Raw genomic sequence first — 18,418 nt, 5'->3', positions numbered from 1 at the left:
GCAGGTGCTGTTTCTTAACACCCACACGCTCAGGCCAAAACTGACCACAGCCGTGGTCCAGGCTTTGCCCATTAGGAACGAACGGCCCCAGAGGGGGCACGGACTGCAGTCCATGGAGATTAGTGACACGGACTGGCTGCCGGCGACTTCTGAAAACCAGCGCGACGGCAGCCTTCATGGGCTGGCCGTGCTCTTCTCAGGCCCAGGGTTCTTCATCTCATTTCCTGACTGGGGCTGGTGGCAAGTCAGGGGTTAACGAATTCTAATCATCGAGGCTGGAAGTCGCAGCAGGAGCCCAGGCACGGATCCCAGACAGAGGCCAGCAGCTCCCTTGGGTGCATTTGCCCCAGCGGGCCAGGGACAGAAGGGCCAGCCCGGCGTTCTCTGCTCCCTGGCCGCTGAGGGCAGATCCCCGCTTGCCTCTCAGGTCCAACGCTGCGGGACCGGATGGGCCACCTGGATTGTTGGCCCCGGCCTGGGAAGCCGGGTGGGGGTGCTTGGGCTAGAGCCCCCCGTATTGGGCTCCAGGCAGTTGCTGGAGGAGGTTTCAGAGAACAAAGCACACTCCCCAACTACCTCGCCAGGGCAGGATGTGCACCTGGGCACTTGAAGCGCCGCCTGGCTAGGGGATTGGGGGACCTGGGAAGCCGGGGGCCATCGGTGCCAAGCCCCCAGTCCAGAGACTCCCCATGACTGCAGAGCCCCAGGAGAACCAGATCCAAAACACCTCCAGAAGGAAAAGAGAAGCTCGACGCCTCCATTTTTAAATCTAACATAAGAGAATTGGGTCCTCTGATCTCCAGCTCTATTGAGAACGGAAATCGAGAAAATGATGTAAAGCTCCAGGTCAGATGAGAATGCTTTGACAGTGTTGGGGCAGGAACCCCTGATTTTGAGGACATGCCACGTACCAGGCTCTGTTCCACACACTCCACATGCTCCTCTCCTTTTAATCCTCCCCACAAGCGCAATAAGATAAAAACCATTCCTGTCGTACAGATGGCAGAACGGAGCCTCAGAGAGGCTAGGTGACTGGTCCAGAGTCACACAGTTGATGGTCAGAGCTGGAGCCCAGCTTTTCTGCGTTTTAGGCTCCCCTGTGTGGGTAAACAACTTCCCAGTGGATCTCAAGCCCACCTGCACATGCAAATAACCCGGGGGGATTTTCTACCGCCAGTGAAGAGGCCCAACGCAGATCATTTCGATCAGACTCTGCAGGCTTGGACCCCAGACACCGGCTGTTTTAAAGCAGCTCCGGGGTTCCAACATGTGGTCAAGGTTGAGCCTGTTCCCAACCAGGCTTCTCTTGAAGGGCAGGAGATACCTCCCAGGAGAGCCTCATCCCAAGATTTTTCACAATTCTGGGGAAAGTCGGGATGGCCTCTTCCAAAGGCAAATGAACGGACCTGATGCCCTGCGAGACCGCGGTTTCACCTGGCCCAGTGGCTAACCTCCTGCACAGAGAATGTGCCGGACCACCTCCTCCACCTTCTGGTGCAGGTACAGAGACGCCACTCCTGCAGCCAGACCTTTTCCCGTTTACACAGACATTTGGGCGCACCCCTTGTCCCTGCACACCCCTGCCACGTGGTTTGTAAGCGCTGCGGTACCTCCACCTGACCCGTGCCTGCCCTGCCAACAACAGCGACCAGCCCCCAGCGATGGTCAGGGGCAGAGGGAGGGGGTGCTGGGTGCCCCCAGGCACTGCGGGCAGAGCTGAGTGCCCTCCAGGGCCCTGAGCCTCCCCCGGTGCGGGCCGCTTCCACCTCTGCCTCCAGCACCTGGGGGAGGGGGCGGGAGCCAGGAGCCCCCATTCTGCACCCAGACCCCCTTATTGGTATCCTGCTTGGGCCCACTCCTGTCTCCTGCCCATCCCCCCCTACCCTCCGACTCTCAACTCCGGGCACTCCTAGGCCATTATTATTATTAATAATAATAATACCTCCGAGTAGCTGAGTTCTGTGATAGAACAGCCTGCACTGGGCATTCTCACGGGATCCCCACAACTACCCAGAGGGCAGGACTGTTGCCCCACTTGCAGGCAAGGAGCCTGGGACCAAGGAGCTGGGAGCCTGCCGAGTGGCTGAGCTGGGGTTTGAAGAACACTTCCTGTCTACATTTACCCTCCTTGGCCCCCTTCCAGCTTGCACCTCACCCACCTTCTAGCCTCTCCAGGTTTCCATCCCGTCTCCTACCTCCTTGGACAATTTTCGGCTCATCCATGACAGCAGCTGCTGCCCCAAACCTCCCTCTGCCCTCACCCACTAGCGGAGGATCTTCTCCCACCACCTCAAGGACACAGAAGGCCCTCCCCTTGCCCTGCAGCCTCGAGCCGGCCGCCCGCTTGCCCCCGCCTGTCTCAGCGGAGGAGCCGCCTGGTTCTTTGCCCCCTCTACTCAGTCCTCCCCGCCCCAGCCTGGCAGCCCGCCCCACTGGTCCACGGAGCCACTCTGTCCAGGGCCCATCAGGCAGCCTCCTTCAGGCCCTTCCACTCTCCTGGGCTCCCCTCCGTCCCTCTACCTGCCCAGCCCCCTGCTGGTGCCTCTTCTTCCACCTGCTTTTTAAACCCTGGGATTTTCCAGGGTCCTCTTTGTCCCCCATGTCTTGTCTCTGGACGATCTTGTCTGTCCCCAAGCCTCTGGCATGATAGCTTGTAGGAACCTCAGTCTCGAAGAGCCCAGGGCCAGGGGTCTGTCCTCCTCCCCAGAGCCACTTGCTCCCGCTGTGTCCTCTGCCTCGGATGCCGTGGTCGCCAACCCCAGTTGGAAGCCGGACACCACCTTCGCCTCTCCCCACTCCTTCCTCCAACAACTGGTCCCCAGCTCTGTCCTTTCTCTTGAATCTATCTTGAATTTACGCTTTGCCATGTTTTGCCACCTCTCTGGATCCTTCCCTTCCCTCTCAATCATTTTCCAGGGCTTCTGCAATAGGAAAGCTATTTATTTCCCAACAGCCGTAGAAGGGCAACTGTTTCTGGTGGTTCTCTTTAAATTTGCACAAAGAGGCTGCTCACACTGGCAGTAAACGCAGGGTTCACGAGGGCCCCAGATGAGAAGCAAGAGAAGAGGTGCCGAAGCCCTGCCAGGGTAGAAAGCAGCAGTCCCGGCCCCATCTCCCCATCTGCAGAGCAGCTTTCCCTCCAGGCCCTGAGATCAGCCTCCCCACCACCTGCAGCTGCTGGCAGAGACCACCAGAAATGACTTCAAAGTCAAAGGACGGAGAGCGAGGGCCTGTGGGAAGCGGTTGGCAATTTTTAAAAGGTGCAAGCCAGGGTTCTCTGCGTGCACAGTGCTCTGGCTTTGCCAGGCTGCTTCAGAGACCAAGAGAAATTCTGGGTGAGTGAGGTTGCTGAAGGAGGGGCCGGTGGGGGGGACAGGGACGCAAGGAGAAAAGCGCCTTACTTGAGTTTCGATTAAAGGGCTGCTTCAGAAGGCTCCAGGCCGACGTTCGCGCACCCAGGGTGGCCCTGACGCGGAGGTTGTACGGCACAGAGGCGGTGATGTCATCGGTGACATCGCACTGGGGGTCTTTGGTGAGCGAGCACCAGCTGCTGGGAATCCAGACGTGGCTCCTGTACAGGCTCTCGTACTCCCTGGCCAAGGAGAGGAGCACAGAGCACACCACATGAGCTCCTTCCTCCCAGACTCAACAAGCGGCAAGAAACTGCCCTCATTCTCCAACTTCCAGTGGGTCAGAACATTTAGTATTTGCTCCACATCCCAAGTGCTCCAAGCTCCTCCCTCACCCATCATTCTCTTATTCCTTTTTTCACCAGACAAGGGAAACCTAGGCATAAACTCCATCTGTCCAGTCTCTCTGTCTTCGCTGTCACTACCCTAATTGCAGCTGCCATCATCCCTTGCCCTGCTGAGGTCTCTTGCCTGGTCTCCCAGCCTCTCTTCTGCCATTCTTTGAGCCACTCCTCTCCCTGCAAATCAGGACATCGCCCTCTTTAATGGCTTGCCTCTTCCCCATGGCCCACAGCTCTCTGTGGCCTCCTCTCCCACCTGTCCCTCAGCACGATGCCGCCACCATGTTGGCCTCCTTGCTGCTCCTCCAACGTGCCGGTGCTTCTTGCCTTATGACTTTGTTCTAGTTGTTGAACCCTGTCTCAAGGCTCTGCCCCACTGTCCACCACGGCTGGCTTCTCTTGGCCTTCATTTATCATCTTAAATATCACCTGCTCAGAGGCCTTCCCTGACCCCCCAATTCTCTATTTTATCACCCTTTAGCTTTCTGCTAGCACCGATCGCCGTCTGAAATGACCTGCGGCTGTGCTGCCCAAAGGCCTTTCCGTGATGATGGAAATGCTCTGTATCAGCGTTGTCCAATCGTCCCTGTGCCTCCAGGAACCAACTGCTTTCTAAGGGAGAAAAAAACACACAAAACAACTCACCCCTGGTACTCAACAGAATAGTATACTGGTTCTTCCAGTACAACTGCTGGGCTCCACGTGAAGAGATGCTTCATGTTGGTTGAGTATACAGAGAGGTTCTGCGGGGCAGGCAGGACGGCCACTCCACCTGAGAGGTAGACAGACGGGCTGACAAGCGGCTCATATCCAGGAGTGCCACAACTTCAGATTAGTATCTCAGGAGAGGCCTCACGTTTACGAACTAGAAACAACTCTACTTCCATCACCCTTGTGTTAAGGTGAAGCTTTTGTGATCATCCTCGTTGTAATTCTGTCTTTGGTGACAAAGCAATGGCACATTAATAACAATAATGGCAAATATTCATTAATCACTTAACCAGGTTCTATCTAGGCCATGTGCTGAATTGTTACAACCCTGCTGGGAGATAAAGACCATTAGTCTCTCACAGCACAAACGAGGAAACCAAGGCAGGTTGTTTACAAATCTTAGGGCCAGGCTGACCTGCATCCAGGCCTTGACCTCGCCACTCACTATGTGACCTTAAGCTAGTTGCATAAACCTGAACCTCCCAATCTCGCATAGCAAACCCATGCAGGCTCCTGCCAGCTTCTCATCACCTCCCCTTCCTGCTACTGTCATCCTCAGGCGCCAGAACGTCCCTTCACATCCCCCAGCAAGGCCAGACGGGACATCCACCGACAGCTGCGAGTGCAGGCGCAGGCCTGCTGCGGACGCAGGCCAATCAAGAAGGGACCAGGGGGAAGAGGATGTGGCTCAAGCAATTGGGCTCCCAGCTACCATAGGGGAGGTCCAGGGCTCGATGCCTGGGGCCGCCTGGTGAAGGCGAGCTGGCCCGCAAGGAGTCCTGGCCCACGCGGTGCGCAGGCCCGTGCAGAGTGCTGGCCTGCGAGGGAGTGCTGGCCCATGTACCAAGCTGGCCCGAGCGGAGAGCTGGCGCAGCAAGATGATGCAACAAAAGTAGGCACAGAGGAGAGACAATAAGAGATCAGCAGACCAGGGAGCTGAGAGGGTTCAAGAGACTGAGTGGCACTTTCCCACTCCAGAAGGTCTCAGGATTGGTTCCCGGTGCCACCCAAAGGGAAGAGAAGCAGACACAAAAGAACCCACAGCAAATGGACCCAGAAAACAGACGATGAGGGGAGGGGGGGATAAAGAAATAAATATTAAAAAAAAAAAAATGAGGGACCAAGGGAAGTGGATGTGACTCAAGTGATTGAGCTCCTGCCTACCACATGGGAGATCTGGGTTTGGTTTCCAGTGCCTCCTAAAGAAGACGAGCAAGACAGTGAGCTGACACAAGAGACACACAGAGGAAAGCAAAATGAGACACCAACAAAGCAGGGAGCTGAGGTGGTGCAAGCCATTAGGTGCCCCTCCCACATGGGAGGTCCCAGGTTTGGTTCCCGGTGCCTCCTAAAAAAAGACCAGCACACAACAAAAACAGACACAGCAAATGCAAACGACAGGGAGGGGGGATAAATAAATAAAAGAACACTTTAAAAAAAAAAAGGTTCCAAGCCAGTTATGAGACTTCTACCCAGGAAAATAGTGGGCCCTTGAGCCTGTCTCGCCACAGGCATCTGCCCATCCAGGTGCGTGTGCGCGGTGCACCCAGAGATGCACGCCGTGGGTCTGTGATGTGCACACCCAATGGCAGAGGCCATGAAGCTGGACCTGGGCTCGCAAGGGCTTTGGGTGACCCCCAGGCTCGTGGCTGCGCCAGCCCCAGGTGCGGTCTGGCCCCTCTGCTGCGGTCCTCCTCTCTCACGCGCTCCTCCTCTTTCACGCGCCCCTCCTCTAATGCCCACACCTGCCAGCTCTGCTGTTACAGCTGCAGTGATAACATCAACTGCACAGCGGGTGGCGGCGCTGGGGCCCTTGCCAGAGGCTTTCATCTCTGAGCCTGTCCCCAGTCTGGCACCCGCTGCTCGTTACCAGGCCCCCCCGGGACACGAGGAGATGGGGGCCGCCAGGGACAGGCGGTCCGCTTCCCCGGCCTGCTCTCTGGCACAGACCCTTGTGACACACCCCCATCTCGGCCCCAGCGCCCGCAGGCCGGCCCGTGAGGAAGCACCTGGGGCCCCCACAAGGGAAGCTTCCTGCCCTCCCCACCCCTCCCCGCACACTCGCCCGAGAGACGGAGAGGAAAAGGGGATCGGGGCGGCACAGGAGGGCAGGGCTGTCCTCCCCGGCAGCCTTCCTCTGGTAAAATATGCAAAACCTTTCCTTTAGAGAAAATAACACTGCTAACACACAAGCGGTTCCAGCTCCTGCCAGCCCGACCGAGGTGACGCGGCCCCACCTTGTCCAGATGCCCCGGCCCGGCTAAGAGACTCGCTCCTCTGGCTTCCTCCGTCTTACCGTTCCCGATCCCTCTCAGATAGGTTCTGGGAGCCGCCCTGGCTAAGGCTAAGCCGCTGGCCCTTGCACCCGCTCGCACCCACCCATCTCCAGACACCAGACCCTCTGGCCACATAGCACGCCCCTGGGTGTCAGCCGTGCTCCGTGTCCCCAGCTGCTGTCCTCGGCTCCGCTTCTCCAAGTGGGGTTCATCTGGTGCCCAGCCCATTCGCTGGGACTTGTTTCTCCTTTCCTGAAACTTCCCTGACCCCTGCACTGGCAACATCTGGGGCTTGCTCTCTGCTCCCCAGAGGTCACCAGCTGCTGCCTCCGCGCCCCGCCTCAGGGATTGAATTCCGTGCTTGCAGGGCTGCAGTGAGGGCCTTCCAAACCATGCATGGAGAATGGGAGACACAGCGGAGATGCTCCTCTTCCCCAAATCCTATGGAGGAGACTTTAGAGTCAGCCTCCCTTTCCCCCAAGCTACCCAGAGAGTGTCATGAGGCAGCGCTGCTGCCCCCAGCCCCCTGCTGTGAGGGGCACCCTGCTGTTGGAGCTGGGCAGGCACTGGGGAGGCAGACGGGCAAGAGGAGGTCGTTCTAGAACTACAGACTAAGAGATCTCATGAACTTAGCTGCAAAACTCTTCAACAAAATAAGAGCAAGCAGACTCCAACAATGTGTACAAGGAATTGTATTCCATGACCAAGCGGGGTTTATTTCAGCTAGCCAAGGCTGGTTCACTATTAGAAAAGCAATTAATGGAACTCACCATATCAACATGCTAAAGAAGAAAAATCCTATGATCGTATCAATTGACACAGAGAAAAGCATTTGACAGAATCCAACACTTTTTTATGAAAATATCTCTCATCAAGTTAAAAATAAGAATAGAGGGGGATTACCTCAGTGATAAAGAGCATCTACAAAACACCTCCAGTTAACATCAGATTTAATGGTTAAAGACTGCTTTCTCTCTAAGATCAGGAGTAAGGCAAGGATATCCTCTTTTACCATTCTTACTTAATGCATACTAGAAGTTATAGTGGCTGCAATAAGGCAAGAAGTAAAGACATACAGATTGGAAAGGAAGAAATAAAACTACCTGTTTTACAGAAGACATGATTTGTCTATGTAGAAAATCCCAAAGAATCTGAAAAAAAAAATCTCTTAAAACTACTGAGTTCAGTAAGATCACAGAATATGAGATATACCAAAAATTAATTGTATTTCTATATAATAGTAATGAAAGTTAAATTTAAAATGCAGTATCACTTACACTCATTCAAAAAACGAAAATGATCCACCCTCTACGGAAAACCATCCGGCCGTTTCTTATAAAAACAAGCATACGTTTATCATACGACCCAGCAATTGTGCTCTTAGGCATTTATCCCAAAGAAATGAAAACTAATATCATATAAAACCTGCATGCGAATGTTCATAGTGGCTTTATTTATAATAGCAAAACTGGAACCAGCCCAGCTGTCCTTCAACAGGTGAATGGCTAAACAAACGGTGGTATGTCCATACCATGAAAGAGTGCTCAGCAATAAAAAGGAACACGTGACAGCTTGGATAAGGCTCCAGCTAATTACGCTGAGTGAAGAAAGCCAATCCCCAAAGGCTACATATAACACATAAGGCATTTGAAATGTCAAAATTTTAGAGAGGTCTTCTTTTTTCTCTTTTTTTAAGTGTCAGGGATTGAACCCAGGACCTTGCACAGGGGAGGCAGGCACTCAACCACTGAGCTACATCCACTCCCCTCAAAATTTTGGAAATGGAGAACAGATTGTTGGTTGTCCAGGGTTAGAAGTTAGGGGTGGGGAGCAGGAGAGAAGTGGGAGTGGTTATAAAAAGTCAAATGGCTGGAGGTCGTTATGGTGGCTGGGATTGTTTAGTATCTTGACTCTGGAGGTGGATTGATGAGCCTACACACACACACAAACACACACACACGAGCATAAGTAGAACTGGGGAACTCTAAGATGGGTGGATTGTGACAATGATGTCAATATTGGTTGTGATCTTAGACAGTAAGGGATGTCCCATCTTTTGGTGGCTGTACCATGGTAACACAATAATTTGCACTTTGTAACCCTCTTCTCCCACCCTTGGAAAAGATCCAAAGTCCATTTTGTGCAAAAATACTCAGTCTCACCCCGTAGTAGAAGAATAGCTGCTCCTTTCGTTCCGAGCCTGACAGCAGCACCTCCAATGTTCTCATGCTATTTTACAGCATACTCCAAATTTCATCTCTGATTTGCTCATATTTATGTGGCACACACACATTGGGTATGAGATGGCTAAACAGTACTGCCCATGAGCTACTGATGCTAGGGGCATTGAATAGAGTTACACAGGAAGTGTCATGGCACTGCATGAAGGAGGGGTCCGTTTTACGTTGGGACGCCAAATAGGACGTGGCTCTGCAAGATGGGCAATGCGTTTTCAGCTCTGACTCCACAGGAAAGTGACTGTGCCCACTAAGGGTTTTTTAAAACCTTCCACCTGTTGAGAAGGTTAGCTGTGGTCCTAAAAACACAACTAAAGGGAGAGAAAGAACTTTGTTCCTCACACGACATTCTTGTTAATAAGGCATGTCGTTGGTCAGCAAGAAGCAGTGTGTATTGAAGTCAAGCAGTTAATAAAAGCTCTACCTGATATAAATGTGCAAAATCAAAAGCATGAAATAGTCAAGGAGAAAGGGGAAAGCAAGCTCATCATGTGAACAGAAACAACACACCGGTCGCAGTAAGGAGGATGCCAATTCTGGAAGAATCCTTCCTCCGGCCATCCTTGTTGAGGAGTCTCCCCAGCGTTAAGAGAAATACTGAAACCCACTGTCCAAGCCTCTGGTTCCTCGTGAATATTTATGTTCTTGTTTCTACAGAGTGAACTGGACTATCATTTTCTTTCTAGAGGCCTGACAGGCGTCTCACCAAGGCCCATGGGATGGAATTTCCAGTAGGGACTTGAGCTTTGTGGCCATGACCTCACTTAGGGTTCTGGTACTCAGCATGGGCAAAACAACCAAGATCTTGAAACAGAGCTGAATTTGCAATGATGACCTCTCTCTTGGGATGGATTAGTTTCCATTGCTGCGGTAAGAAATTGCCACAAATTTAGTGGCTTCAAACAACGTAAATGTATCGCCTTGTAGTTCTGTCGGTCTTGCCCAACGTGGCTCTCACCCGGCTGGAACCACGGTGTCAGCAGGACTGCTTTCTTTGGGGAGGCTCTAGGGGGATGTCTTTCCTTGACTTCTCTACCTCCAGGTGCCATTCCTTCTCAGGGTCCCCTTCTAAGATATTCAAAGACAGCAATGGCTAGTCAAGTCCCTTTCATGCTTCTGATTCGTTCTGCCTCTTCTTCAGTCATGCTGTCCTTCTCTCACTGCAGCCAGGAAAGGTTCTCCTCTTTTAAGAGCTCACGGGATTACATGGGGCCCATTCTGGTAATCCAGGATAGTATCTTTCTTTCAGATGCTTAACTTAACCACATCTGCAAAATCCCCTTTTTGGTATGAGGAAACATGTGCACAGGTTCACGGGATTAGGGCATGGGGTGCCATCATGCTGCCTAAAACATGTGACTTGCCCTTCAGGGGACATTTATGGACTTTAATTATTCCTTCCAGACTTCCTCTGTAGCTGGCCTTTTTCTACCAGCTGGACCCCCCGTTTGTACTCAGTCAGACTTCGAGGAGGTCCCGGGGCCACACCAGTCTTGGCACGGCACGTGATCTTCCTGCTCCCTTCCTCCTGCCTCTCCTAACTCCTGCCTGAACGAGCAGCTGCAGTATTTGATTCCTGGTCCTCACATCTGTCCTCTGCAGTGTCAGGAGTTGGGACTACTTGGGCCAGGGTTTAGGCTGCCTTTGGACACCAACTACTGCTCCCACCACCCCCTAGAGAACCTGTGACCCAGCTCCAGCCCAGGATTCCAGGTCCACCAAGCAGCTACCTATGAATTCCCAGGGCTCAGGGCGTGGAAAACAGATTCAGGCACCTTCAAATTCCCACTTCCTCTTTCCCCTCTGACCCTGTTCTTTTGACCCCCTTTCTGGTTTCGAATTCTGAGTTTGCTCTTCCCCCAACCCTGCATTGCTGTTTCCCTGGTTGCTGCTATACTCATTTTTTTAAAAAAGATTTATTTCTCCACCCTCCCTTGTCTGTGTTCACTGTCTGCTCTCCGTATCTGTTCATTGTGTGCGCTCTGTGACTGCTTGTCTTCTTTCAGGAGGTATCAGGAACCACACCTGGGACCTCCCATGTGAGAGGGAGGTGCCCAGTCACGTGAGCCACCTCCGCTCCCTGCTAGTCGCGTCTCTCGTTACGTCTCTCTGCTGCGTCATCTCATTGCTCGCCATCATCAGCTCGCCATCATCAGCTCGCCGCACCAGCCTTGGCGTCAGCTCACTGTCCAGCTCATCTTCTTTAGGAGGCACTGGGAAGGGAACCCCGGGCTTACCACGGGGGAGCTGGTGGCCCAGCTGCTCGAGCCACATCCGCTTCCCTGTTCTCATTTGAAAATCCCTTTTCTCCACGGATTTCTATGAATGTCTTTCCTTTCTTTTTGCTCTGTAAACCTCAGTGAACGAGTCATTTAACATTTCTGAGCCTCAGATTCCTTATCTGTTCGATAGGCCTTATGAGCTGCCTTACTCCAAATACCAGCGCCCCCCCACACACACACACACATGCACGGCCAAGCCGTCTCCGCCCTGGGCGCAGGGTCTGCTCGGAGGCAGGGCTCAGGGAGGGCTTTCTCCACCCTGTCGCCTGCCCACGGCCTCCTCCTGTGTCCCGCGGGAGTCACCAACGCGAGCAGGACGCGGCCTGGGGAGCAGGCTTCCCCTCCACGGCAATGCCGGGGGGCCGTGGTCCCTGGAGGCCCCCCCGACAGCACGCTGCCTCCAGCCTCGGCCTCCCGGCAGGTGGAGGCTGGAGGGGCTCCCCACCGGCTCGCAGCGGGTCCCCGGGGAAGCCGTGTCCGCACCCAGCTGGCAAGCGTCCGTGGGCTATCAGGGCGCCCTCCTTTAGGAGGGACGCGCTATCGTTTTCCTCTTTTTAGGTACTTCTTGACCCCCACCTCTCCTCCAGGGGCCTCTTTCACCACCTCCTGATCCACGTGACTCCTCCTGTGGCCCCAAAGAGAAGCCGACAGGCCCACTTTCCAGCCCATGCTCCCAGGGCTGTTCCTCTTCCAAGGCCTTTCCAAATTATGCAAAACATATGACTTATGAAATTGTGTGGGACACAGGGTAAACTATAATGTAAACTGTCGTCTCGGTGAATGGCCATGCTCTAATGCGGGTTCATCCATTGTAACACATGCAGGGCACCGAGGAAGGATGGTGCTAATGTGGGGAAGACGGGGAGGGGTGGGGCACACGGGAATCCCCTGTGTTTTTTATGCAACATTTATGTCATCTAAAACTCCTTTCCAAATAAAAACAATTCATTATCAAAAATAAAAATAAAGGCACTTCCCAGCCAACTCGAGTCTTACAGGCCATCGTTTTCAACATCAACACGCCACAGTGACTCTCTCTCAATTCTAAAAGGACAGCCTCTTCCTGACCAGAGAAGGGCCTCAGGTTCTCACCGTGACCCACCCCGGTAGTGTCTTGGGGCACTGCCCAGCCAAGGTGCGCCTCCAGCCCCCGCCAGCTGCCTGCTCTTCCCGGAACACCCCCCGAGGCCCTCTCCCCACCTCACCCCTACAGGCTCAGAGGCCACGTGGGTTCCAGGAGGACTCTTCAGTCTGGGTCAGGTATTCTCAAGTCGAGTAAATCATTTTAAGCGAGTTTCCTTGCATTTGACCACAAGAGAAGAGGCACGACGGAGCCAGGAAACGGCTGCTGGGCAGCCTGCTGTCGTTGCTCACTGCCCAAGTGACAAGAGCCCACGCGCCAGCTTCAGAAGGTGTGCCCCCAAGTTCTCACCTCGGGAAGTGACAAATTGCTCTATGGCCTCAAAGTGTGGTCTTTGGGTCTCATCAGCATCACCCAGGAGCTTATTAGAAATGCAGACTCTCCGTCTGCACCCTATACCCTATCAGACTCAGAATCTGCATTTTAGCAGGATCCCCAGGCCCGGTAAAGTTTGAGGGGAGCAGATGCGGGCACCTGCTTAGTTTTTAAAAACTAAAGATTTTATATATATATATATAATACATATATATATATAATACACACATATACACACATACATATATACATATATATATATATATATATTTAATTGAGAAGCACTGGTCTAGAGGCTAAACTAATGGTTCTCAACCGAGGTTGCGCATTAGAATCATCGAGGGAGGTGATTTGGTTTTTTGTTTTTGTTTTTTAATTATTTTGGAATAATTTTATACTTACAGAAAGGTTGCAAAAATGGTACAGAGAGCTCCCATATACCTTTCACCCATCTTCCCCTATGTACGTAGCCATAGTACAATTATGAAAACTAAAATATTAACATTGGTACAATATCTATCATCAACTAAGCTCCAATGTCTGTTCAAATTTCTCCGTTTTTCTACTAATGCCTTTTTCTGTTCCAGGGCCCAATTCAGGATCTTACCTTTAATTGCCATATCTAGTCAGTCTCCTCTAATTTGTTCCTCAGTCTTTGTCTTTTATGACTGATGCTTTTGAAGAGGTCTGGGCAGTTGTTTTGGAGAATGCTCCTCGTTTTGGGTTTGTCTGATGTTACTCATGATTTGACTGAGGTTATACATATTGGGCCAGACTATTGCAAAGTGACTTTATTAGGCCATATCCTACTCTGAGTGTCACTTCCAGGATCTTGATGTCAATATGTCTTATTATTGGTGGTGTTAATCTTGATCACTTGGTTAAGATGGTATCTCCACCGTGAAGTTTGTCATTTACCCCGTTCTAATTAATAAGTACCTTGGGGGATATATTTCAAGACTATGCAAATACCCTGTTTTGGTTCAAACTTTCACCCACTGATTTTAGCATCCGTCATAGATAGTATTGCAACAGTGATTACTGTGATGTTCTAATGGTTTCTATTATTAATTAGAATGCCTTTTTAAGGAAGAGCTGGTCATTCACCCCAACGCATTTACTCAATTATTTATTTATGTTAATATGGACTCATAGATACTTACTTTATTATGTTAAAGTCCAACACTGTTACTTATTTGTTGCTCTAATTATTCCAGCTTTGCCCACTGGGTACTCTTACAGGTTGGCTCCCATGTCCTTTAGACTTGTCCCCACCCCCAGTCCTTTTTTTAAATGTTATTTTCAGTGGGCTTTTTAAATTTTTGGAATTATTTTAGATTTACAGAAAAATTGCAAAAAAAGTACACAGAATTCCCACACACTCTTCACCAAAATTCCTCTATTGTTAACAGGTAACTTAATCATGGTACAATTGTCAAATCTAAGAAACCACCACTGGTACATTATTATAACTGAACTCCAGACTTTGTTTGCATTTTGCCTGTTTTCCAGTAACATGGAAAATGATTTCTCTTCCAGGACTCAAACGAGGATACTGTTTTGTTTAGGCCCCCATCCTTTATTTATTTATTTATTTTTAATCTTTGCCCTTTTTTTTTTTAAAAGATTTATTTATTTATTTAATTCCCCCGGTTGTCTGTTCTCTGTGTCTATTTGCTGCATCTTGTTTCTTTGTCCGCTTCTGTTGTCAGCAGCACGGGAAGTGTGGGTGGCACCATTCCTGGGCAGGCTGCACTTTCTTTCACGCTGGGCGGCCCTCCTTACGGGGTGCACTCCTTGCGCGTGGGGCTCCCCTACGCGGGGGACACCCCTGTGTAGCACGGCACTCCTTGCGCGCATCAGCACTGCGCATGGGCCAGCTGCACACGGGTCAAGGAGACCCGGGGCTTGAACCGCGGACCTCCCGTGTGGTAGACGGACGCCCTAACCACTGGGCCAAAGTCCGTTTCCCGCCTATCCTTTATTGAGCACTTCGTTACCACCAGATGCTCCAAACTGGACTTGTGTTTTCCCTGCCCAGTTGGGACCAACAATTTCTCTAAGGACCCCTCTGGAGTTCTGAAAAACCTCAATGCCCAGGCAGCACCCTGGATTAGTTAAATTAGAATCTCTGTATTTTTGAAAACTCCTAAGTTTGGGACTCCAGTGTGCATGTGGGAGTTGAAAACCACTGTTCTGGACCTTTCTTCTACAGCCTTAAGAATTGTTGAAATAACAAATGCTCAAATCCCCGAATGCCAAAGATTTAAGTCAATTTCCCAGCAGGCTCTTAAATTCCCTGAGGACAAGGGACCCATCCTTCTTCCAGTTTATATTAGACCTTTTTGCTGCTCTAAGTCTTATTCTGAACTCTTCGTTTCCTAAAATCTTGAGTCAGCAAAGGGAGGCAGCATGAAGCCTGTCCTACCACAAAGCCACTGGACAAACTTTCCAAGCAGAAAACACTGCATCTCCTCCTTAGAAGGACCCAGTGCCAGTTTCCCCCGTGGGAGGTGCTGTCGCTTCCCCTCATTTGGATCCTCTTTACCCACCTTTCCCTCCAAAAGCCTTTTTGGCAAACGCATCAGAAAAAGGCAGTGCCATCTTCTTTCTTTCTTTTATATTGTCCCTCCCAACTCTTTCTGGCCTGCTTCAACGTCTTGGCTTCTTCGGCAGAGAAGTTAAAAGGGCTCAATTGCTGGGACCAGCAAAGCCAGAGGCAGACCCCAATCCCATTACACTAGCTGTGTGTCCTCGGGCAAATAACTGAGCCTCTCTAAGCCTCAGTTTCCTGAAACAGCTCGGAAGGGACAGGACAAGGCAAATGATTTCCGTAAGATAGGGCAATAACTCTATCTGCCCAGGGCTCTAGAGTAACTAATGAAGTTCATTTAGAATTTGCAGATTCATTGCAGGAATCTGCATAATGCAGAGGAAATTGTGAAAATTGCTTAAAGGCCATCTCAGCTGAAGCAATGATCTACCAACACCATCATCTGTTTGAGTGACCAACAGATGATAGTAACTAAAATTTGGGGAGCACGCTGAAGTTCAAGCCATCCCATAACCCTCAGGTGGCTATTATGACCATTGTACAGATGAGGAAACTGAGGTTATACGAGTTAGCCACTGTGCTAGTAAGAGAGCCAAAACTCACACAAAATCACACTTTTCCACAAAATCACACTTTTCTTGTATGTGTGTGTGTGCATGTGTTTTCTTTGCAAGTTTATAGATGCCAGAAGGGTACACTCACCTTCAGGTCTGTTTAAAACAGGAATTTTAAGGAAAAATCTTAAAAATCTAGTCTTCCTCATTGAAGAAAACATAAAGTTAAAAATTACAGATCTTTCTCCTTCTCATTGGGCCTCCCCATCTTTTCCCTCTGGCAGAGTAAAAGGCTATTTCCCTGGCAGCTTGTTGGCCCCACCAACTAATCAATCAATTGACCAGCCAATCAGCCAGTTGCTTAGCCTGTGCTGGGGGCTATGGGGCCACCAGGAAAGATGCCCGCGTCCTGCCCTCAAGCCAACGCATGAAACAGCAGTAACCACTGAAACCAGAGAACTTGGGGCCAGCCATGTGGTCAGGGGTCAAGGAGAGAGAAGTCTGAAACCTTCTGGAAAGGGCTTGGTATGGGGAAGGAACTGGAGATAGTGCGTCTGGTGGGAAATTAAAATATGGGCCAGAAGAGGAAATGAGGGTGAAATATGCTAGCTGTGAAGGCAGTGGCCACACTGCAGCCCATCCTGGTTTTCAAAGAACAGTGAGAAATAGGGTTGAGTAAGTAAAGAACCGGAACTGAGTAGGCTGGGAAATGAGAAACAAAGAGCAGAATTTGGATATCACGTGCTGAACAAGCCGAAGCGGTAAAGGTTTTTGAGCTAGGAGAGAACTCCATAAATGGAGTGTTAAAGCTAGTTCTAAACACTTCCAAATCGCCTAAGCATTGATTTGTTGCCTGACTAAACTAGCTGGAATAATTATTTCTTGGCTTAAAAAAAAAAAAAGGCAGAAAGTACTTGAGGCTCCCATTGACACTGTAAGGTGCCCGGAAGCCGGGAGCATTAAAATTAGAAATTTCTCTTAAACGTGATTTGACATGAAGAACCATCAAAGACTAGCAAGCTGTGATTTAGGAATGATAAAACAGGTAACTGCAAGCAGAGGATAGCACAGAATATTACACAACCTCACCAGCTGGGAAAATGCCCCAAACGAATTGTTTTTTAAAACACTACAGCTTACCTGACTTCTACTTTTTCTGCACTGACCAGGAGAGGAGAAAAATCCAATTTTCATCAGTTTGTAGCCAATATTAAGTTTGTAAATTATGTCTTTTTGTTTGTATGTATTTTGTTAGAATCATTATTTTTTCCCAATATATCACTTAATTTTTTTTTTAGTTTTTATTTTTGAAGAAGCTTTAGATTACATAAATGTTACATAAAAATTATAGGGTTTTATTTATGTTCACGTATAAATCATATAAAAATAATAATAAAGTGGGTTTGGGGAAAAATAAAAATAAAAAAATTATAGGGAATTCCTATATGCCCCACCCCCTTCCCCTCCCACACTTTCCCACAGTAACAACATCCTTCATTAGTGGGGTACATCTGTTGCAATTGATGAACACGTATTGAAGCATTGCCACTAAGCATGGACTACAGCTTACTTTATAGTTTACACTCTGCCCTGTACAATTTTATAGGTCATGACAAAATGTATAATGGCCCGTATGCATCACCGCAATGTCAGAATCATTAATTATTTTACTTTAAGCTGTCGCAGAAAACCTGTGATTCCTACAATGCTCCATTTAAATAACAGATAATGAGATAAATAACAAAATACGTGTAGCTCTGGTAGCCCTTATTCATTTTGATACTTCAGCTTTCTAAATCGGTCTATGGATGTTAGGAGAGAGATTTCTAAACAGAATGCAGGCTTTTTCTTTCCTTTGGGAGGCAGGGATGGAGGTTTGGGAAGAAACTTTTTTTAAAAAAAGACGTAAAGATGTCCTAGACATATATTTCATCCCAAACCCTGGGAAAGTATGTTTCAGCTTAATTCATATTTGAGTCCCAGAGTATCAGCTGTCTTCTAACTCAAACTTACCTGTGAGTGAAGACGGGAGCGAAGCGTAGAAAAACCACATGACAGGACTTGTTGAGATTCCTCCTGGAGCCATCCTGGGGGCTGTGTGGGTGCAGTCAGTTTGGCCTGGAAGGCTCTTTCCCTCCGGGATGAAGCGTTCCGCTCGGCCCGGCCGTCCCTGCTTCAGGACACAGAGGTCGGGGCTGCGCCCTGGGACGCAGTGGAGTCTGAATTGTTGGGAAAGAGGAGCTGGCGCAGACAGCCCAGGAGGGGCGGGCACTGCAGCGCCCTCTTCTCTGCCCAAACCCAGGAGCTGCATCAGGGGGAGTGGCCTGGGAGAGCTCCAGAGAAAGGGGGGCTCTGGGGAGCCTGAGAACCTGCCCGAGCCTCAGGCTCTGTCCTGGCAGACCGTGGGTGCCCTGTGGGCCCCCCTCGGCAGACAGGATAATCTGCCCCCCTCATTGACCAGCTCTTTTCTTCCAGCTCTCCTGCTTGTGAATTCGTTCAAGCTGGGTTCTGATGAGCTCTTTTTGCGAATACATACCCACTTCGTAAAAAGCAGAGAAGTTTAAAAAAAAAATTTAATACCTTTTAAAAAGTCAGGA

At 50.2% G+C, this 18,418-nt stretch overlaps 1 protein-coding gene across 1 annotated transcript in view; it reads right to left on the bottom strand.

Annotated features, from left to right (window-relative positions):
* IL20RB (interleukin 20 receptor subunit beta) overlaps positions 1-18,028 on the bottom strand; it is a 43,419-nt gene extending 25,391 nt beyond the window's left edge. The window contains exons 1-3 of the mRNA XM_012519301.3: positions 17,835-18,028; positions 4,397-4,523; positions 3,402-3,592 (exon numbers count right to left, since the gene is read on the bottom strand). Of these exons, the coding sequence (XP_012374755.2) occupies positions 3,402-3,592; positions 4,397-4,523; positions 17,835-17,907 (391 nt within the window). The 5' untranslated portion in view covers positions 17,908-18,028. The remainder of the gene's footprint in view (positions 1-3,401; positions 3,593-4,396; positions 4,524-17,834) is intronic.
* Between the last annotated feature and the right edge of the window lie 390 nt (positions 18,029-18,418).

This window comes from Dasypus novemcinctus, chromosome 4 (assembly GCF_030445035.2).
Source record: "Dasypus novemcinctus isolate mDasNov1 chromosome 4, mDasNov1.1.hap2, whole genome shotgun sequence".
In the NCBI taxonomy this organism is placed as follows: Eukaryota; Metazoa; Chordata; class Mammalia; order Cingulata; family Dasypodidae; genus Dasypus; species Dasypus novemcinctus.
This window is presented reverse-complemented; position numbering and strand designations above follow the sequence as displayed.